At 41.6% G+C, this 23,302-nt stretch overlaps 1 protein-coding gene across 7 annotated transcripts in view; it reads right to left on the bottom strand.

Annotated features, from left to right (window-relative positions):
• The window catches only part of Stim1 (stromal interaction molecule 1), a 180,167-nt gene that overhangs the window by 19,409 nt on the left and 137,456 nt on the right, over positions 1-23,302 (bottom strand). For all 7 annotated transcript variants that reach the window (XM_006993315.4, XM_015986841.3, XM_076548655.1 and 4 more), the window contains 3 exons: positions 11,001-11,112; positions 8,394-8,509; positions 1,944-2,121 (listed from right to left, as the gene is read on the bottom strand). In XM_006993315.4, the coding sequence (XP_006993377.1) occupies positions 1,944-2,121; positions 8,394-8,509; positions 11,001-11,112 (406 nt within the window). The remainder of the gene's footprint in view (positions 1-1,943; positions 2,122-8,393; positions 8,510-11,000; positions 11,113-23,302) is intronic.

The following is a 23,302-nucleotide window of genomic DNA, read 5'->3' as shown; positions in this document are numbered from 1 at the left end:
GCAAGCATATCTCTGAGTTCCAGACCATCCTGGTCTACACAATGAGATCCAGGCCAGCCAAGGATACATTTAAAAAAAATAAATTAAGTAAGTAATTAATTAAAAACCCACCCTAAACCAAAAAGAAATCTTGCTCATAAGAAAGCCTTTCCTGGCCCAACCAAAGAAAATTGTGTCTGCTACTTAAAAGTAGTTCTTTAAATGTCTCAAGCATGGTAGTGCAGTTCTGCTATTCCAACACTTGGGAGGCTGAGGCAGGATCATCATGAATTCCAGGCCAGGCTTGGTTACACAATGAGACCCTGTCATTAAAAACAAAAAACAACCACCAAAACACTAAAGAAGCCAAGTTGGTGGTGGAAACCTGTAATCCCAGCTTTTGGAAATCTGAGACAAGAGGACCACTATGAGTTCAAGGCCATCCTAGACCTGGACTACATATAGTAATATTATGTCTCAAAACACACATACATATCATGTACACACACACAATTGTGTGCATACTTGTGCAAGCACACACAGTCACAGAGAGAGACACACATACACACACACACAGAGAGAGAGAGAGAGAGAGAGAGAGAGAGAGAGAGAGAGAGAGAGAGAGAGAGAGAGAGAGAGAGAGAGGTGGAAGACACAAACCAGGCTTCTTTCTTTCAGGGGGACAGTTTGAGACTGGGTCTCATAGCCAAGGCTGACCTGGAATTCCCTATATAGTTGAGGATAGGTGGGTTTTTTTTGTTTTTTGTTTTGTTGTTGTTGTTGTTTTTGGAGCTGAGGACAGAACCCAGGGTCTTGCACTTGCTAGGTAAGCACTCTACCACTGAGCTAAATCCCCAACCCCGAGGATAGCTTTAGTCTCCTGATTCACCTGCCTCTACCACCCAAATGCTGGGATTACAGGCATATGCTCAGACATCAACTCTCTTCAGCCCCTTCCTTCAGATTAATGACAAAGAGTTCTGGAAAGGAATATACACTCAGTCACAGAAGCCAATACTTAAGGTATTTAGAGTATATGAGAAAGAACTAAGGGAACAGGATGAAAGTTTTTTTATGAGGTCACTTTATTTCTTTACCTCTTTCTTTATGAGATAGAGCCTTAATAGACCAGGCTGACCTCAAATTTGCTATGTAGTGAAAGATGACCTTGAACTTCTAATCCTCCTGCCTCCAAGCCCAGTTTTAAAAAAAAAATATTTTTACACTGAGTATGTATATGTATGTCTGTGCATATACCCACATGGGAGCATGTGGAGATTAGAGAATTAGTTCTGTTCTTCCAACATGTGGGTTCTGGTGTTGAACTCAGCATGCCAAGCTTGACAGCAAGCACCTTTACCTACTGAACTACCTTGGCAGGCCCCTAGGTCCAGTTTTATGTGGTGTTTGGCACATGCTAGGCACGTACTCTATCAACTGAGCTATATTCTCAGCCATTTTTGTTTTCTTTTTGAAACAGTGTTATGTAGCCTAGTCTATGATAACCTTGTGCTCTTGATCCTTCTGCCTCCACCTCCAAAAAGCTAGGGTTATAGACACATGGCTTGTTTTATGAGGTTTCTTTGGGAGCCAAGAGAAACAGTTAATGCAACTATTTACATGAGAAAGGAAGCAATCAAGATGTAAGACAAGAAACAGAAGGACCTATAACAAGCCTCCTGCCAGAGAAGCTCACAACCTCTGGCAGCTTTGCATTTCTCCTTTCAAGCTCAGAGAGGAAAACGTTAGTTTTGTTTTTAAATAAAATAGAATAAAATCCTCTCTCAAGAACGACCCAGGGCAACCGAACTGGATGGCAGGAAACTAGGATCTCAGAACAGTTTTAGAGGATGGTATAGCCCTTACACCCATGTCAACAGGGTGTTAGGGGCTAAAGGGCTCACAAAAGAGGAGGTTCCCAAGGGCTGGCAGTGCCAGGGCTGGGCAAAGAAGCAAGACCTTACCTTTCCTGAAGGTCATGCAGACTCTGTTCGGCTCGGTGCAACCCTTCCAGATCCTTCATCATCTTCTTCATGTGCTCCTTAGAGTAACGGTTCTGAATATAGGCAAACCAGCAGCCACCCACGCCAATAACAATAGATACCACCAGCATGAAGTCCTTGAGGTGATTATGCCGAGTCACTGTCAGACAGGGGAGGGCATGGTGAGTCAGGGTACCCATAGCAGATCCACTGCAGCCCCTCTTCAAGGATTCCTCTTGTGAAAGGCAGGCAGACCTTTCAACTCAGAAGGAATTGATTCTCTTAGGCACATATGCCACATACTATCACGATAAAGTCTGTTCTTATCTCTCCACCAGCCAAGGCCTAGTTTGGATGGGATCATGGGTCTGATATAATTTTGAAGGCTTATTAACTCATCCTTCCCTAGGATGCAGTGCAGAGAATAGTGCCTCCTCAGTGCATCTCAACCATCTTTGGGATGGGATAGGCCTAAGCAACCATGGGGCTTCTATGGAATTACAGACAAATTAGCATACCCTATTTCAATGCAAGGGAGGGGAATTACTAGGTCCAGGAGGGCAGCCTTAGGTGTTTAATACAGGCTCTCTGAGAGAAAACTGAAGAGCCTTTACTGCAACGGTTCTCAACCTGTGGGTCACAACCCATTTGGGTCACATTTTGGATATCCTGCATATCAGATATCTATATTATGATTTATAACAGTAGCAAAATCACAGTTATGAAATAGAAATGGACTAATTTTATGATGGGGGTCAGCACACCATGAGGAAGTGTATTAAAGGTCACAGCATTAGGAAGGGTGAGAACCACTGCTCTAATGGTTACTCTAGCCTCCAGTAAATCCCGCACTTCCAGCCATACTCAAGCCTTCATTGTTTTGTCTTCAGATACAGTAAGGCATTTATTCAGCACAGGAGCTGCTTTTCTTCCTGGAATATACTTGCTTCCTCCACAGTCTTTACTAAGAGCCTTGGGTACTCTTTGTCTTCCCTGATTGTTAAGAACTGATCCTGGTTTGTTGGGATTCCTCAATGCCAACATCATCACATACACACGTTGGTACTAGGGCTTAAACCTCAGGATTACTAAGCAAGTAATCCATCTTTGGGCTATACCACCAGCCCTTTTTACTTTTATTTTGAAGCAGAATCTCATTAACTTGTTTAGTCTGAGGTAAACTTGCAGTCCTCCCTGTTCAGTTGGAACCTCCAGCTCACCCTATTCCTGTCTCTCTCTCTCTCCAAAACCCACCCTCTCAGAGAATCACCATAAAGAAAAGGCGCCAAAAAGCCCAGTTACACATTCCTGGTGACGATTGCAACTTCCTCAACTGTTGCTGCCAGAAGCCCAAGTCCCTGCCTAAGCATTCCAGCTTTTGACCATACTTGGGCACAAACCCTGCTTGCGGCAGACACGTCATCACCCCTTGCCTACAGGTTATCTAATCTCCCTGCTTTAGTTCGGGCGGGTGGCTTCCCCAATCTCCATCTCTGGGAATGGAGAACCCACCCAGGAGTTGCTTGGCTCAAATAAACCTGTTGTTATACTTTTTCAATTCAGCTTGATCTGGCTTACTGTGTCGGCAGAGAAACCTACTATCCAGATACAGAAAACCTATTACTCCCAAGTAGCTAGGATTATATATCTGCACCACCAAGCCAAACTCATTTTGCATTCTTCTTTTTAAATTACATTTGTTTATTATTTATTTATTTAAACGTGGGTAGGGCGGAAGGTGCATGCCATGGCACATGTGAGGTCAGAAGGGGTCAGTTCTCTCCTTCTACCATGTAGGTCCTATGGAACTTGGATCATCAGGATTAGTAGTAAGCATATTTATCTCCTGAAACATGTCCATCAGCCTTCCTCTTACATTTTTTTAAATTATATGTGTATGTATGTATGTATACATGCATGCATGTATGTATATATGTGTATATGCAGATGCCCACTGAGGTGAGAGGTATTGAGTCCCCTGGAGCCAGAGTTATAGGCAGTTGTGAGGAACCTGACATGTATGCTGGGAACCAAACTCAGGTCCTCTTCAAGAGCAGTATGCATTCTTTTGTTTTGTTTTGTTTTTTGTTTTGTTTTGGTTTTTTAAGACAGGGTTTCTCTATGTAGCTTTGCGCCTCTCCTGGAACTCACTTGGTAACCCAGGCTGGCCTCGAACTCACAGAGATCCGCCTGGCTCTGCTTCCCGAGTGCTGGGATTAAAGGCGTGCGCCACCATTGGCTGGTCCCCTTATGTTCTTAAAAAGTGTCTAAAATGTCTGGCTCACATGAGACTATTAGATTAAGTATTTTTTTCCTTTTAGTGCTTCTAACCCATACAAACTTGGTCTACCAATTCACTCGATCTGGCCTCAAACTTACAGCAATCCTCCTGCCTTGACCTCAAGAGTGCTAGGAATTACAGGAATGAGCAGAGGTTCTCTAGGGTATATGTGACTTCTGTCTCCCAAGTGCTGAGACTGGAGATATTATGCCCCCATGCCCAGCTATTCTTTATTCTTTTGAAAAAGTACAACATATCTTTTCTTCCTTTTGTTGCTAAAGTTTAAAATAGAGGGAGGCTAGAGAGATGGCACAGTATTTAAGAGCACTGGCTGCTTTTGCAGAGGACTAGGGTTCAGTTCCCAGTACTCAAATTGGAGAGCTTACAACCACCTATAACTCCAGTTCTAGGGGGGCAATGGCTTTCTTCTGGCCTCTGTGTGTACCTACGATCATGTGGTGTACATATATACATACATTCAGGCCCACACACATACATATAAAACAATTTTTTTCTAAGTAGTATCTTGAGATAAAATTCATATAATACAAATGAATTGTTTTAAAATGAACAATTCGGGGGCAAACAGTATAGTCCCAGTATATGTTTAACACCAACTCTACTTCTATCCTTCTAAAGTAAAACTTACTGCTCATAAATAAGAGAGGGCTGGGTGTGGTGTTATACATCTTTAATCCCAGTACTCAAGAGGAAGAGGCAGGTGGATCTGTGAGTTTGAGACAAGCCTGATAAACATAGCAACCTCCAGGACAGCCAAGGCTACATAGTGAAATCCAGTCACTTTGTAGGAGGAGGAAATGGGAAAGAGGCAGCAGCAGCAGAGGCAGCAGGAAGAGAAGGTGGAGGAGGAAGAGAGCTGGGAATGTATGTAGCTCAATGGAAGGACACTGCCTAGCATATGAAAAACATGGGTTCAATTCCCAGTGCCAAAATCATCATCATCATCATAATCATCATCATCATTATTACTTCTCAGCTGGACAGCCTAGACAATAGAGTGATTTCAAGGTCAGTCTAGGAAACTTAGTGAGACTCTATCTCAAAATAAAATTATGAAATGAGGTGGAGACATAGCTTAGTAAGGTGCCTATCTAGCCTGCAAAAGACCCCGTTTGATCCCCAGTGCTAAGAAGGAAAGAAAAAGCTGTAAGCCCCTTGGGAAGTTGAGGCAGGAGAGAGCTGTCAAGAACCCAAGACCAGCCTGAGCCGGTCCTTGTGTGGGAGGGGGTGGAGGGGCTAGAGTCCTTGCTTACATCTGCAATCCCCAAACTCAAGAGACTGAGGAAGGAGGATTATCACAAGCTCAAAGCCAGCCTAGACTTCAGAGTGAGACCCTGCCTCAAAAAAAAAAAAAAAAAAAAAAAAAAAAATTCCAATAAATATTTTCTTCTCATTCTCTCCCCTTTCCAGTTCCTGCCCACCACCAATATGTATTTTGACTCTAGGATGTGTCTATGGATTTACTTAATCTGGGTGTTTCATATAATGGAAACAATGTAACCTTCTGTAACTAACTTCTTTTTTTTTTTTTCTTTTTTCTTTTTTTTCCGAGCTGAGGACCGAACCCAGGGCTTTATGCTTGCTAGGCAAGTGCACCACCACTGAGCTAAATCCCCAACCCCTAACTTCTTTTATTTAGTATAATGGTTATTTAATTTAAATTAATTTAGATATCTGCTGTGTGTATCAGCACTTCTGTCTCAGGGCTGCAAATACTTCATTGCATGTATACAATACAACTTGTTTATCCATTCATGAGCATTCAGGATATTTTCCCATTTGGCCTTAGACTTATGCTGTTATGAACATGTGTCTACATGTACTTGTTTGAGTACCTGTTTCAATTCTTTGGTTATATACTTATGCATGTAATTGCTGGGTTGTGGTAACTCTTACGTTTAATTTTTGATGAACCACCAGACTATTTTTTCATAGTAACTGCATTATTTTACATTATCATCAGCAAAGTTGAAGAGTTGCAGGTTTTCGTATCTTATTTTCCCTTTCTTAGAAACTATTATTAGGGGCTGGAAAGATGGCTCAGCAGTTAAAAGCACTTGCTATGCAATCAGGAGGGCCAGAGTTTGGATCACAGCACCCACAAAGCAAGCTAGGCATCCCACAAACACCAGTAACTACAACTCTGAAAGATCCAAGATCCTCTTCCAGCAACTGCATGTGCACACCAGTGAACATGTGTAAACACACACACACACACACACACACACACACACACACACACACACACACACAAGATAAATAAAATAAGCCAACAAACTAACAATTTTTTTAAGTCTAAAAAGAAACCAAAAAAGTCCAAACTTCTTTTCTTTTACAGACAGGGCGTCATTGTGTAGCCTGGCTGGCCTGGAACCTGGTAAGTAGACTACACAGGCCTCAAACTCAGAGCTCTTCCTACCTCTGCCTCCTGAGTACTAGGATTAAAGGTGTGTGCCACCACACCCAGCTGAAATTACTATTATTGCTATTGTTATAGCTATGCTACTCTAGATGGTATAAAACATTCTTAGCTTATCTCAGGAGCAGTTTTCTGACCTCTGAGCACCTTTGGCTTTAACCACACTCAGTATATAAGCTGTATGAAATGTACCTAGGAAAAAAATGTCCATGTTACAGTACCAGTCTTCCCTCCCCCATTAAGGCCCCTGCTGCTGACTCTGATCATCTGGACCTAGCACCACGGTGCCAGGATTCTGGTCCGTATGTTAGTTGATTTTTCCATCTAGACTATTTGCTTGCTTCACTCTGTAGTTTCTTCCTTTTGCTTTTATGAAACAGAGTTGGGGTTTGATAAAGATATTTTAATATAGACTTCAGGACAATTAATTGTTAAGAAAGAGGCTCTCAGAAAAAAAGGTAAAACACACCCAAGAACAGTGTTGTGGGCTTCTCAAAGAAGAGTTACAGCAAATAAGACATGCCCAAGTGTGGGTACAGGCCCTCAAGGGAAATCTGCTTTCAGTTTCTTTCTCACACACCCCAACCCTCACATACATAGGATTCTACTACACAACCCAGGTGGGCAACTACCCAAAATTCTCCTGGCTCAGCCTCCTGTACAAGAATGGAGATGGACACCACCATGCCCTGACAGAAATTTTGGTCATTTTTGTTCTCTCTTGACTCCATTAAAATAAGAAAAGGATGGCAAGGCTAACTATTCTCACCAATCAAAACTTCAGAGGCTGAACTATTTAATAAGTGTCTGTTGCTACATCAAAAGCCCATTTAGTCTTTCCTGGCTATCTATGTACACAAAGTTTTCAGCAATCAGTCCCTTCCCTCTGTAAACCCCAGTGATGGCAGCTAACAGCTAAGTGACACTCAGCCTCTATGTGTTACTTAATTGTTTTAGCCTCCAAACCTTCTTTAGGTTGATCCCTTCATCTACAATGTCTTCTCTTGGAAAATCCACGAAATAAAGCTTGGCTCCCTCTGAAAGATAGAGATCAGGTACCACCTCTCCCAAATGATGTTGTCCCTAATCTGGGACACGCAAGTAAGAGTACTAATAGAGAACACTGGCTTTAGTGTGCTGTGCAGGAGTCAAACCTAGGGCTTCATGAGTGCTTGGTGAGCAGTCTATCACTTGAGCTACATCCCCAGCCTGTAATGATCATAGCATCCTACTAGGATAGACTATGACAGATTCATCTAGGTCTTCCTATAGGATCCAGCATAGCACTAGCAAAAAGTAAATCTTTCCTTAAAATACTTAATGAATGAGTAGATTAAACATTTAAATAGAGTTAGACTTAAACAAAAATGTTTCATATTTCAACACCAGTGGAATAATGAAGGTGCTGTCTTGTAGGAGTCCCTACGAGACTCAGGATTTCAGCCTACCCACTCCCAGTGGTTTTGGGTTTCCATGGCACAGCAGTAGACCTCTACACAAGACTCACAGAGAGGGGGCTGGAGAGATGGCTCAGGGGTTAGGAACACTGGTTGTTCTTCCAGAGGACCTGGGGTCAGTTCCCAGTACTCACATGGCAGCTAACAACTGTCTATAACTCCAGTTCCAAGATATCTGGCACCTTCACACCAGTGTACATAAAATAAAGTTAAATAAATTATTAAAAAAAAAAAAAAAAAAAAAAAAGACTCACAGAGAGGAGGCCCGAAGAGCACTGTGTCCAGGGCCTTCAGCTGTAGCTTTTGCCTGTGGCTCCGATCTGTCATCTTCAGTACAGTCCCTGTCATGGTGGTGTTGGTTACAGCTAGCCTGTTAAGGGAAATAATAGGGGTCAGGTTTGGGACAGCAAAAAATACCCTGGAAGGATTACCTATCTCCTCCAGGAACACATTCAGCTTTTGATGATTGCTCTCCTCTGCACTTTAGAACACAGAGTCTCAACAAGTGAGGTGGGTTTTTTGTTTGTTTGTTTGCTTGTTTGTTTAGTTGGGTTTTTTGTTTTTGTTGTTGTTTTTAATGTGTATAAGTATTTTACCTATGTGCATGTCTGCACACCAGATGCAGGCAGTACCCACAGAGGCCAGAAGAGGGCATTCGATGCCCTGGAACTGGAGTTAAGGATGGCTGGGCCACCAAGTGGGTGCTGGCAATTGAACCCAGGTTCTGGAAAAGCAGCCAGTCTTCTTACTGCTGAACCATCTTTCCAGCACCAATAAGTTGTCTCTTAACAGGGAGAATTTACCAAGAATTTGATCACCCTCCAGACCTACAATCTCCTAAGTGCTCTACCCTCTAAGGACTAACAATCTGTGGCAATTCCCATATTTATTACATATTTTTATACTTCTTATTTCTTCTTTTTCTTGTTGTTGTTGTTTTATATGTGTATGATGTGTGTATGAGTGTGGGCATGCATGTGCCACAGTGTGCATGTGGAAGTTTAAGAATAACTTTCAGGAGTTGATTCTCCCCTTCCACATTGTTGTAGGGGATTTCTCTTACTTCTCCCATGAGATGTCATCCAGGCTAACTAGTCCATGAGCTTCCAAGAAATTGTCCTGTCTCCACCTCCCATTTCACTGTGAAGTGCTGGGATTACAGATATGCACCATCATACCTTGCTTTTTTTAAGGTTCTTGGCCTCCAACAGATCAGGCTTATACAGCAGGAACTTTACCAGCTGAGCATCTCACCAGTGATTTCACTTGTGCATCTGCTTCCAGAGATGATCTGGATTATTATGTAGTAGTCCCTACCTCTCATCACTTGAAAATGTACTCTCTTATCCAGGCCAGGTCAAAACATCATGTTCAAATGACTCACTGGTTCTTGGGCCTTCTAACCCACACTTATGAACAAAACTGAGTTAGTCCTATTAGCAAGTATCTAAGTAATTGCAATACAGTTTACTCCTAATAAGACTAATGTAGTTTTTATGACCTATAACCACATAACAATAAGACTTTGTTATTTTAAAACAAGATAATAAAGTGACTGAAGAAAATTAGACTTCATCTTTTTTCTGTTGAAACACAGAAGGTACAGAAGGAAAGCAGTATAAGACAAAAAGATGGAAGTCACGTGCGTGGGTCCCCTAAAGGCATGTTTAACACTATACTATTCTGTACCATTGGTTATCTTTTCTGATACACAGCTTTACTTCCTCAGCTAGAAGAAAAACTTCTGATATCACAGTGTGTGGTTTCTACTTCTGTCTGAGCATGAAGGAGTAGCAGCTACTTCCTCCTCTGAACTTGGAAGGCAATCAAGGGTACCTACAAGAGAGGTAATGACCAGCAGGAGATCTGGCTTCTGGTCGTAAGCATTCTCACTTGTTTAATTACAAGCTGCTTGGTGCCTCCCCTAAGACCTCAATTTCCTTTTGTGTACATTTATATTTTATTTATGTCACAAGGTTTCTATGCATCGCTGGCTGTCCTGGAACTCATTATGTCAACCAGGCTGGCCTCCAACTCACAAAGATCCACCTGCTTCTGCCTCTTGGAGTATTAGGGTTAAAGATGTACGTAACAACACCTGGTCTTCTGTGTAATTTATGTAAAATGGGGTGCTTTCTGAAAGCCTGAGGGTTCTTAAACTCTTAAGGTCATTTTCACATTCCACAAAATGTATTTTGTATTATCATCATACTTCCTACAAGCTAATTCTCAGTGACACTAATGAGCTATCTACTTTCAAATAATGAGAAGGAAAAAGGTGCCAGGATTTACTAACACTGCCTAATAGTGTTCTGATGTTTTACATGTAACACCTCATTGAGCATTGAGTCCTCACAATAGACTTAATAAATAAATCAATTCTCTTTTAAATCAGTTTTCTTTTTAACAACTATATCTAGCTGTCTGTCTGTCTATCTATCTATCTATCTATCTACCTATCTATTTTGTGTGTGTGGGGGGGAGACCATGTTATATGGTGTATGTGTGGAGATCAGAGAACAACTTGTGGGAGTCAGTTTTCGCCTTCCATCATGTGGTCCCAGGGATTGAACCCAAGTCATACAGCTTAGAGGCAAGTACTTCACCCACTGAGCATGCCTGGCATGTACTAAACACCAATTAAATAGAGGCCATTAGTATGATTCCCAGGAGTGATAAGAATTATCACACAGGAGAACAGATACAAAGTGGCCTTCATGCTTTATAGTAAACACCCAGTAGACTGAGGAGAGCAGTGTCTACAGACTCTGTTGAGGGTGAGGCTTACTGAACTGCCCACAGTAACCCTAAGGCAGACCCACTCCAGCCTGTCCCCTACTCCCTCAAGAGAAAAATCCAACCGTGGCATGGCATGGCCAGTCAGCTGAAGCTTCCGGAAGGTCTCCTCATACTGAGGCAGCTCCACATATGTAATCAGCCACTGTATCACTTCATCCACAGTCCAGTTGTACACTGTGGAAAGACAAGAAAAAACATTACTCCAAAATGTCCCTGCTTTGTCCTTTTTTCTCCCGGCAGCTGTTTCCTTTTGAGTATGAAAGATGACAGCATTGAAGGAATTTATGATACTCTGAAGCAGTGTGCCTTGACTTACACTTGCTGTTGCGGTCACACTAACCTTAACACTTACCATGTTTGTGTGCTTAACATCCCCTTGCCCATAACATCTGTCCACAAGTCTGAAAGGAGTAGGCACTACATGAATCTACTTGTATGAAACTCTAATACAATAAAACTGTCAATGGTTGGTTGTCAAGTGGTTGGTTTCAGCCAGAACTGACCAGGATAGTCTTGATGTATCTTGATTATAGAAATGATAACATCTACCAAAATTCATCAAACTTTATATTTAAATAAATATATTAGAGAGCATAGTGCCTCATGCCTATAAATCCAGCATACAGGAAACTGAAGCAAGATGATAGTCATGAGTTTCAAGCCAGTCTGGGCTAGATAGTGAGTATGAAGCCTGTATAGACTACATAGATAGACCCTATCTCAAAAAAAAAAAAAAACAAAAAACCAAAATATCTGTATCCTCTTTATGTCTCCATAAACTTAATTTAAAAATATTTTTAAACTTGAGCATGGTGGAACACACCTATAATCCTAGCATTTGGGAATATTGAGACAGAAAGATCATGAATTCCAGACCAACCTTAGCTACATAGTGAGTTTGTGGCTACCTCTATCTAAAACAAAACAAAATAACATGTATTTTTAGATAAGGACTCACATATCCCAGGTTGGCCTTGCACTCAATATGTAGCTGAGGATGACTGTGGACTTCTGATCCTCTTCCTTGACCTCTCAAATGCTAGGATTTTAGGTCAGTACAACCACACCCAGTTTATTTGGTGTTGAGGATCAATCTCTGTACCATGTGTATACTAAGTACTCTACCAACTGAGCTACATCCTAGGCCCAAATAATGACATTTCAAGTTATAAATCTTATCAGGACTGAGAATCACCCATCCAATTTGACCAAACTTTTATGATGGCCCACATAATGCCAAGATTTCTAGAAGTTTGTTTCCAGTCGAAAAACTTAATAGCATCAGTGAAGCATGGATTAAAAAATGGAGAAAGGACTGAAGAGATGGCTCAGTGGTGAGGAGCACCTGTTCTTGCAGAAGACCCAGATTCAATTCCCAGCACCCACATGGCAGTTCACAACTGTCCATAGCTCCAGTTCTAGGATGTAGACGATACACAGATGTACATGTGAACAAAACAGTCATTGAAATAAAATAAATCTAAGGGCTGGAGAGATGGCTCATCCTGAGTTCAATTCTCTAGTGGGATCTGATGCCCTCTTCTGGCATAAAGGTGTATGTGCAGATTGAACACTCGTACATAAAATAAATGAAATAAAATAAATCTAAAGAAAAATTTTTTAAAGAAATGGATGAAGAATTATAAAGTGCATAGTTGCCCAAGATGTTCAGGGTCAGGTTTGGTGAGGAGGCTGGGGTATGGCTCAGTAGCAAAATATCTCCGTAGCAGATAAAAGCCCCAGGGTTCAATCTGTCTATATAAGAAAATAAAACAAAAGAGAGTAGGAGTTTATCTAAAATAATTCCTAGGTATAGGAGTGGAAGACACTTAATATATAATGAAGCCAGATGCCAAGAAAATGCAAAATCTAATTTGTCTAGAATACAAAACTATTAAGACAGTTATGATGGCTTGAAATCCCAATACTCTGGAAAGCTGAGGTAGGAGAATTGCTTCATTAAGGCCAGTCAGGGCTACCTGGCATAGTATATACCTGTAATCCCAGCACTGAGGAGATAGAAGCAAAGAGGATGAGGAATTTAAGGTCATCACTGGCTAGACAGTAAGCTCCGGGACAACCTGGGCTACTTGAGACTCTACCTTAAAACACCAAAATAAACTTTTAAAATAGAGTACAGAATTATGGGACACTGTGGCTGAAGAAAGTTGAAGCCATGTCATGAACAGTGTTGGCTGTCATGCTAGTTTAAGTCCACCTCAGGTTGCTCTGGTCAGCTAAGTGAGGTCCAGCCTTTTTCAAGACAGGCAGTATTAACTTCACTTCTTACATCTATTTTGCACTTGATAAGAACAAGTTGGGTACTTTACACTGTTCTCTTACATAAAGCTTCCATACAGAATTGCACTGTCCAAGGGGCAGCCAGCAGACACCAATGGCTATTAAATTAAAATTTCTTAAAACCAGGTTAATAATGCAATTCTTCAGTGGTACTAGCCATCCCTGAAATGTTCAATAGCTACAAGTGATTAGTGGCTACCATGCTAGACCTCACAAATGGTACATTTCCTGTAATGTAGAAAGTTCTATTGCACAACACTGGTCAAGATAGTTTACTATAAATAAGTTTCCATTCTATATATATATATTTTATTTTGAATATGTGAAAGTAAAAAGAGGGGTGGGGCATGGCTCAGCAGGTAAAGCACTTGCCATACAAACATGAGGCCTTAAGTTGGGATCCCTAGAACCCACATAAATGGCAGGTGGGCATTGTGACCACCTGTAATCCTAGCACCTGGAAGGCAGAGACAAGGAAAAGCTGGCTAGTGAATCAGTGAACTCTGAATTTAAGTGAGAGACTTTAACTCAATACATAAAGAGGAGAGGATTAAGGAGGACATCCAATGTCAATATCTGCTCTCCACATACATGTGAATACATGTACATGCACCCCCACATACTCATGTCTGATGGCTAGTTTTAGGTTAACTTTACAGAAGCTAGAGTCATTTGGGAAGAGGAACCCTCAGCTGAGAAAATGTCCCCACCAGAACGGCCTGTGGGGCATTTCTGTGATTGGTGATGGATGTGGGAGGGCCTAACTCACTGTGAGCTGTAAAAAAGCAGACTGGGCAAGCCATGAGGAGCACGCCAGCAAACAATGTTAAGCAATGTTCCTCCACAACTTCTGCTTCAGTTCCTTCTTCCCTCCAGGTTCCTGCCTTGAGTTCCTACCCTAACTTCCATTTATGATGAACTATAAACATAAGCTGAAATAAAACCTTTCCTCCAAGTGCCTTTGGTCATGGTGTTGTATCACAGCAACAGAAACCAAAAGACAACATGTGTGCCTACACACATTTAAAAACACAAATACACATGACATGTACACATACAATACACATATATACATGCAAAAACAGAAGCAAAAAAAGCATAGTTTGGCTGATCTAGAAATAAACACAGGCTCTCAACTTCAGTGACAAACACACACACACACACACACACACACACACACACACACACACACACTTTGTTTGTTTGTTTGTTTGCTTGTTTGTTATTTGAGACAGGGTTTCTCTGTGTAGCCCTGGCTGTCCTGGAACTCACTTTGTAGACCAGGCTGGCCTTGAACTCACAGAGATCCACCTGCCTCTGCCTCTCAAGTTCTGGGTTTAAAGGTGTGAGTCACCACTACTTGGCTGCCATTTGTGCTTTATAAAGAGACCCTATCTTTAAAACAAGCAAACAAAAAAACCTCAGATATTCCTCTGATACAAGGCATAACCATATCTATGGCTGTTTTCTATCAATCTCACATAAACTACAGAGGTTGGCAATTTGGAATATGTCCCTTCATTCTCCTGCTTCCACTAAATATGACTACAAAGAAGACAACCAGAAAGACATCTTGAACAAAACAAAGTTGAAGGCAAAACTGATTCTAGCTCAATGCCCTCAGAAGATGCTGGAGCTCAGGATAAAAGCTCCGAATGCTGAGTAGTTTTGAGAGTAGCTTAGACCATCAGCAGAGACAGAGGAGGTGAGAGGAAAAGGCGTTAGGAGAAATGAGGTAGGTATACTGGATGTACTCCAAGACTGCTCCTAGAAGACAAGATGATACAGACTTACTCAAAGGGTGTCTAGTTACTGCTGGTTAAATGTCTGGTTCCCAGTTGAGAATGCACTGGGGAAAAAAGAAAAATTAATTTCCAAGAGATACATTCAAACCCCAAGGTTTGAAAAGGATAATGGAGTTGGTGTTAAGAAAAATACTAAGGAAAGTATAATGAATTAGCTATTATTACTGAAAATGAAAATATATCCTAACCCATTACCAATGTAGTCATTTACTATAGTCTGGAAGGTCTGGTAATGAAGGGATAGGAGAGGGATACACAGGAGGCAGACAGACAAGTGCTAGCCTGTAAAGTACAGAAAACAACACAGTCCTGTAATTGTGCCAAGGGATCTTGGCCTCATCCAACACAAAGAAGCCTTTCTGCTTGGCATGTAGAGTAGAAGGAAGGCACCATTTTTGTTGGTAGAAAAGCCTGAGGCCAGCGGTACTTCAAGGGCCTTTTGTCTACTAAGAAGACGCCTTAACACAAGCCTGGGCATAGATTCTTGGCATGTTCTAATCAGCACCCTCTCTATAGACATGGAGACAAGCAAGAGTCACTCTAGACCAGTGGTTCTCCGCCTTGAATCAGTGACATTTTGATGGGGTTATCTTTGTTGTAGGGACTGTGCTCTGCATTATTGCAGGATATTTGACAATCTCTGGCATGTACCCACTCCAAGCCATCAGCACGTTGCTGGCTGTTACAATAAGAATATCTATCTTCAGATACTGCTAAATTTGTCCCTGAAAAGGCAAAATTGCCCCCCAACTGAGAAGCACTGCTCTAAATACTGTATTGAGGCAGAGGTTCTCTAAGAGGATCACTGTATCCCAAGGATGGCTTCTGACCAATCATTCCCTATACAGCTAAGCTACAGAGAAAAGAGATCATGGTTTCAGCATCATACCAAACCTCCAAGCAATGTTTTGTTTGTTTGTTTATAGCTCTATGTATTATTCAGTTACCCAGGCAGCAGCCCCATCTAGGCAGGACTTGCCAGCATGTTGCCATCCACCGAAAGCACTGCAATATGAACAACATATGCCATAACGAGCTGCATCCTACATGTTATCTGTATCTCAGATAGCAACTCTGAGTTCCCACATGATCTCACTCAACAGTCTAATTGAGATACTAGGGCCTCTTATCCCTGAGATTCAAGTACCTAAAAGTTAAGTCTTGTTCTATTTTTTTATTCCATTTTTGTTGTTGTTGTTGTTGTTGTTAGTGTCTTTGTTTTGTTTGAGGTGGGATCTCATATAGGCAATGTAGGTCCTCATACTTGCTATGAAATAAAGGATGACTCTGAATTCCACTTCTGCATTGAGAGTGATAGAATTACAGGCATGTACCACCAGGCTCAGACTGTATCCTCAATCCGAAAGAGAGAGAGAGAGAGAGAGAGAGAGAGAGAGAGAGAGAGAGAGAGAGAGAGAGAGAGAGAGAGAGATATGAGAAGGAGGAGGAGGAAGAGGAAAAGAAGAGGGAGGGAGGGAGGGAGGGAGGGAGGGAGGGAGGGAGGGAGGGAGGGAGAAGGGAGGGAGGGAGGGAGAGAGGGAGGGAGGGAGGGAGGGAGGGAGGGAGGGAGGGAGGGAGGGAGGGAGGGAGGCAGGCTGGCTGACTGACTGACTGACTGACTGACTGACTGACTGACTGACTCTGGGCCACGCTACAAAGAAGGCCACAGCAGGAATAGAGTACTCACTATCAATGAGAGACTACAGAATTCAGCAAGAAGGACATACAAAAGATCACATACAGATTACAGATGACTGGCCTACCCAAATCCCAGGAGAACATTAGAGCAAGAGACTGTATCCTAAAACCATACACCTCACCAAACCTGTCCGTGTGGTCCCTAGAATATCAAAGAAGCTATCAATAGGCAAAACGATGAACAATATTACCCAGAACAAGAAAAAGCCAAACTCTAGAGGTCTTCTAACAACTCTCAAAAGAGGTATACTTGCAGAGCTATTGGGAGAACCACGTTCCAATAGATGGCCCCAACCCATGTACACATATAGCAGCAAAAAATGGACTTAGTAGGTTATTAAAACAAACAAACATGACATTGGAAAATTGAGTGTTGGGAGGGACAGGGGAGCGTGGGAGGAGGACTAGATGAGATCATATTTCATTGTATGCTTGTATAAAATTCTCAAAAATAGAAAAGCTTTAAAAGAGAGAGGGCATCTATGAGACACTAATTGTCATCTCCAATCTTTTTCTTTGTTTTGGGGTATGTTCAGTTGCTTGGTTGAATTTGTTTTTTGAGACAAGAATAACATGGAGCTTGTACTATCTTCAAATTTACTATGTAGCCAAGGTTGGCCTTGAATTCCTGATCCTCCAGCCTCCATCTCCTAAGTGCTGGGATTATAGGCTTGGCCCTGAAGGATTTTTATTATAAAATATAGAATACAAATTTGAAGCTAAAGACCTTAATTTCCATCTTATCTGCTATGGACTAACTGGGATAAATCAATTAATTGATATGAGCTTCAATTTCTCTTTCTGTAAAATATTCATTGTCACTCAATAAACATTTATTTAGTACTCTCCCAAACTAAGCACTGGAAACAGAGCAGTAATAATAAAGAGATCCCTATTCCAGGTACTTTCTGTAGCTTACAATCTATCAATATCTATCAATAGTAATTGCTTGTACATACATTTTAAAAAGGAGTTCACTGGCTGAAGAGCGGGCTCCATAGTTAAGGGAACTTACTGATATTACAGAGGAGCCTGGTTCAGTTTGTACACCCATATCAGGGGGTTCTCAACTGCAACTCCAGTTCCACATGCGTAGTTTACATAGACTCAGGCAGGTACACATACATATACTAACAAAATAAGTAATGAAGTAAATAAATAAATAAATAAATAAATAAGTACTCATGTTAAAAAATAGAGTGATCAGAATTTTGGTAGATAGAGATTCGAATCCACCAAAGAAAGAAATAAGAAGAGCAAGACACAGAATTACAAAATGTGGGTCATACACAGAGAACACAACACAGACTCCAGTTTGTCTGGAGTTCAAGGTCATGCATAAAGACAAGGAAAATAAGAAGCTACTGAAGCTAAATGATATGTTCTTGAAAGCATGTTGTCTCCAACTCAAGGATAAGTCATGGGGTTAATTATTAAACACCCCCTACTTGTTAGATCCCACTCCAGGACCTAGAAACACAGCAAAATACAAAAGTCACAGATCCCCTGGTGCTTGTGATTCTGAGGGTAAAGGCAAAACAGGCCATCTAAACTGAGCCTGTGAGATGGCTCAGTGGGTGAAGATACTGGAAAAGCACCTGCTCCCAAGCCTGACAACCTGAGTTTCCATTCTGGGGCCTGCAAGGTGAAAGGAAAAAAGCAACTCCTGCAACTCGTCCTCTGACCTCCACACACTCACACATTAAAACAAGCCATGAATATAGCCATGCCTTGATCCTATGAGTTCAAGGTTAGCCTGGTCTATGTAGCAAGTTCCAGGCTAGCCAGGGCTACAGAGCCTTAAAAATAAATAAGTAATATAACAAGTGAAAATGAAAAAAAAAAAACCACCAAGTGGTAAATAAGTACAATTAAAAAATTAAGCAGTAAGAGAATAAAAGTACAAAGAAAAAAAAGTTTTTTGTTGTTAGTTTATTTGTTTAAAGAAGAAACGGCCTCTCTGGTGAGGTGACATTTGAGTAAAAAATGAAGCTGTGAGTCATGTGGATACTTGGGGTAAGGGCACAATCAGCAGAAGGAACAATAAGTCTCACTCCTTGACTTCAACTACAGCTATCCTCCAGAGATGCGCCAAGGCAGATACTGGGCCATGGCCAATCATTTCTCTTGCCAGGAAAAGAATAAGTAATAAGAAATGAGCTCCTGAGTCAGTATCTCTTTCCTATAATGGACTTGTGGTGCCTCTAGATGAAGCCCTCTTCTACTTCTGTGGTTTCAAACCCACATCCCAAGAGAATTGTGTCTACTAGGAAAGTTGCCAAAACCTCTGGGTCTCCTTCACACAGCTATTAGTGAATTAGCTGGTCACCTGGTCAGCCTCAGTCAGTCATTTGGTCTGTCAGTCAAATATGGCCTAGCAGTTACAAATGTGGGCTTTGTAATCTTGTGTCTTGAACCAAACATTACTTATTAAATGTAAGATCATGAACAAGCTGCTACAAGTTTCTTTGTCTCATTTTTGTTACTTATAAAATGGTGATAAGTAGAGTTCTCTGAAGGGTTTAGTGAAGATAGATGGAACTTCCTTTCCTATACTGTACTTCCTAGAGTAAGTTCTAAAGAAATAGTGGCTAGCCAACTACGGTGGTACACACCTGGGACACCAGCACTTGGGGGGTAGAGGCAGGATGATCAGGCTATCATACCATTTGTTTATGCACCCATTCACCAAGCTTTTACTAATATTTACTGTAGAAAGTGCTGGGGCATGTTACCAGCACAGACACAAATCTCCATGAACTCCATCCTTAAAGCTCTCTCAGAAAGAGGAAGATGTAAGAGGAAATGAACAAGCATACAGTGTGGTAAGTGCTGTCTTAGAGAGATTAGGTGATGGAGAGGCTCAGAGGAAGACATCAATCTAATCAACAGAAAAGGCATACAAAGCTTTCTTGTAGGCTAACGCAGAAAAGGAACCGAAGGAGCAGGAGTGATGGCTCAGAGACTAAGGACACTGGCTGCTCTGCTCTGCTAGGAATTTGGCTCATTCTCGGCACTTACATGGCAGCTCACAGCCACCTCGAACTCCAGTTCCACTTCTGGAGATCTGACACCCTCTTCTGCCTCTGTGGGTACCAGGCATACACATGGTACACAGCCAAACATGCAAGCCAAGCATCCATACACATAAAATAAAAAATAACTTTAAAATTAATTGAACAATAACTGAGTTTTGTCTATTCTAAATATGAGTAAACCAGAGCAGCCACAAAATCCTCCCAAAGTGGCTCTTCCTAAAGATAGGATGTAGCCTGGAACTGGGTTACCTGAGAGGTTCCCGTCTCACTGCCACTATCTGGGAATCTTAGTTTCCTAGTATGATGTCAATATCAAATTCTGAAACATCACTGTAAAGTAATCTGGGTCATGGGTATAGGCCTCACAACAGGCCCACTCCTGTTCCTGTGTGAAACTCTGGTCTATTAAACCTCATAAGGACATTCTATTAAAGGCCATACACAGAGCTACAACAAAGCCCAGAGAAAAGCAGCTTAGAGAAACACAGGCAGTATGGCTGCACAACAGCAGACAACTTTGGAGCTTTAGAATATGAAGCTGTAAAACAGAACAATGGTAGGGACAAGGACAAACTTTTGACATCTTTCCTAATCTAGGCTGAGTACAGTACTAAGTGTTAGAAAATGGAATCATAGAAGATGCTGACCTCAAGCAAACTGATAGGGAAACAGGCAGGGGAACAGACTGTAATTAGTATTTATGTGTTATGATGAGATAAACGTAAGAGGCTATGGGAAGACAGCACGCATTACCTAGAATGTGGTTTTCAGGAAAGATTCCAAAAGGAGATATTTATATTGAATGTTAGTGTTTTTGCTTGTTTGTTTGAGGCAGGGTCTGAGGTATCCAAGAGGCCTACAACTCTCTATGTAGCCAAGGATGATCCTGAACTCCTGACTCTACTGCCCTCATCCCCTAAGTGCTGAAATTTACAGGAGTGTGTCATTATACCTGGTTCACACGGTCCATGCTGAAAACAGAACCCAGGGTTTCATGTATGCTGGGGCTAGCATACTACCCCTTAAGATGACTCCCTTTTTATTGAGACTGGGTCTCTCTATGTAGTCTTGGCTGTCCTGGAGCTCACTATGTAGACCAGGATGGCCGTGAACTCACAGAAATCCTCCTGCCTTTGCCTACTGAGTGCTGGGATTTTTGTTTTGATTTGGTTTTGGTTTTTTGAGTCAGGGTTTCTCTGTGTAGCCCTGGCTGTCCTGGAACTTGCTCTGTAGACCAGGCTGCCCTTGAATTCAGAGATCTGCCTGCCTCTGCCTCCTGAGTGCTGGGATTAAAGGCATGCATCGCCACATCCAGCAGTACTCCACTCCCCTTTTTTTTTTTTTTGGTTTTTCGAGACAGGGTTTCTCTGTGTAGCTTTGCGCCTTTCCTGGGATTCACTTGGTAGCCCAGGCTGGCCTCGAACTCACAGAGATCTGCCTGGCTTTGCCTCCCAGTGCTGGGACTAAAGGCATGCGCCACCACCGCCCGGCTCCACTCCCTTTTTTTTTTTTTTTTTTTTTTTTTTTTTTGGTTTTTCGAGACAGGGTTTCTCTGTGTAGCTTTGCGCCTTTCCTGGAGCTCACTTGGTAGCCCAGGCTGGCCTCGAACTCACAGAGATCCGCCTGGCTCTGCCTCCCGAGTGCTGGGATTAAAGGCGTGCGCCACCAACGCCCGGCTATCCACTCCCTTTTTTAAAGATAGAATCTCACTATGTAGCTCAGTCTGGCTTCAAATCCAAGGCCATTGCCTACTTGAGTCTTCCAAGTGCTGGCATGACAGGTGTAAAACATACCTGCCTAGTGTGTATTTTAAATTTAAATACAGCTCAATGTGAGAGCACCTGACTAGCACATACAGGGCTACAAAAATAAAAGATCAAAATGAAAAAAGACAGACAAAGATACAGTAAACTATAACAGGGAAAACTAAAACAACCCAATACCTGAAAGTGGTAGAACCTGTAGGTGTGGCCTAGCAGAACCGAGTTTGGTCATTTGTGACATGTGGGTATTAGAAGCCCAGATCACTTAATCACACACTCTCTCTTTGCTTCCCAGGCACCATGACATAAGCAGTTTCCCCTGCCATGCACTCTCTGCCAGAATGCTCTGCCTTACTACCTACAAAAGGTGATGAAGCTTCTGAAATCGAGAGCCAAATAAAAATTTTCCCTCTTTTGGGGAAAAACAGCTACATTAACACCAAAACAAACTTTAGACAAAAGAATATGATACAGAATTAAAGAATGTCATTTCATAATGCTAAAGGACCAATTAATCACAAAGATATAATAACTGTAAATCTTTATGGACCAGTTACAGGAGCTCCAAAATACATGAAGCAAAGACTACAAAAAGGAACAAGCAAAGCCATACTTACAGCAAGAAACATAGGTGTTCCTTTCTCAGTAAATGATAGACCAAGCAGCCAGAAAAATCAATAAGGTTAAGTAGACTTAATACCATCAACCAATGTCTTGGTTGGCACTTATACACTATCCAATAGAATATTGGTGTTGATGAGCATGTGTACATGGAACATACTACATGTTAGGACATAAAAAATATTTATAAAACTGTAAAGGTTTCAACTGGATGTGATGGGTGCAACTGTAATATAAGCACTAGGGAAACAGAGGCAGGAGAATCATGAGTTTGAGGGCCCTGGATATATAAGCCAGTTCATGGCTAGGTGACACCTGTAATACAGCAGTCAAAAGGCAGAGACCAAAGGCCAGTCTGTAATACACCGTGAGTTCTGAGCCAGCACTGAGACACTGCCTCAATGAATAGGGTGGAGAATGACTGAGGAACACTCACAGTGTCAGCCTCAGACCTCTATACACTTGTGTGCATGCTCACATATGTGCACTCATATACATGCAAGCATGCATACACATCATGCACAAAGATGTGAAAAAAAGATGATGAAGAAGGAAGGGTTTCTTTAAATCAGTGATTTGGGCCTTCATACTAAAAAGCTAAGGGGAAAAAGAGAATTATTTCACAGTCACAGGGCATGGTGATTTATTTCTGCAATCTAAGCACTCAGGAGGTAGAGGCAGAAGGATCAGGAGTTCAAGGCTCACCAAAGCTATAGAGCAGTTTAAGGCAAGCCTTAACTATATAAGATGCTATCTTAAAAAAAAAATAGGTAGGCCTAGGATTTAAAAGATACTCCACTTAAAAAGATAAACAAATGGCAACGTATATGTATGAAAAGATGTCCAGTATCATTAATTATTAGGGAAACCACAAACTAACACCAAAATAAGACACCACTACACTATGCTAAAATTTAACAGACTGTTTACAACAAATATTTGCAAGGACATGGGGGAGCTGAGAGTCTCACACACTGCTAATGGGAATATGCAACAACATAGCTACTTTAGAAAACACTGATAATTTCTTAATATCTACCATGTGATCTAGTCATCCCGTCCTAGGTATTTTCCTAGAACAAAGAAAATACACATGACTCATATTTAAATGGTCACTGCAGCTTTATTTATAATAAAT

Source organism: Peromyscus maniculatus, chromosome 1 (assembly GCF_049852395.1).
Source record: "Peromyscus maniculatus bairdii isolate BWxNUB_F1_BW_parent chromosome 1, HU_Pman_BW_mat_3.1, whole genome shotgun sequence".
Lineage (NCBI taxonomy): Eukaryota > Metazoa > Chordata > Mammalia > Rodentia > Cricetidae > Peromyscus > Peromyscus maniculatus.
Note: the sequence above shows the minus strand (reverse complement) of the source record. Positions and strands in the feature narration are given on the sequence as shown.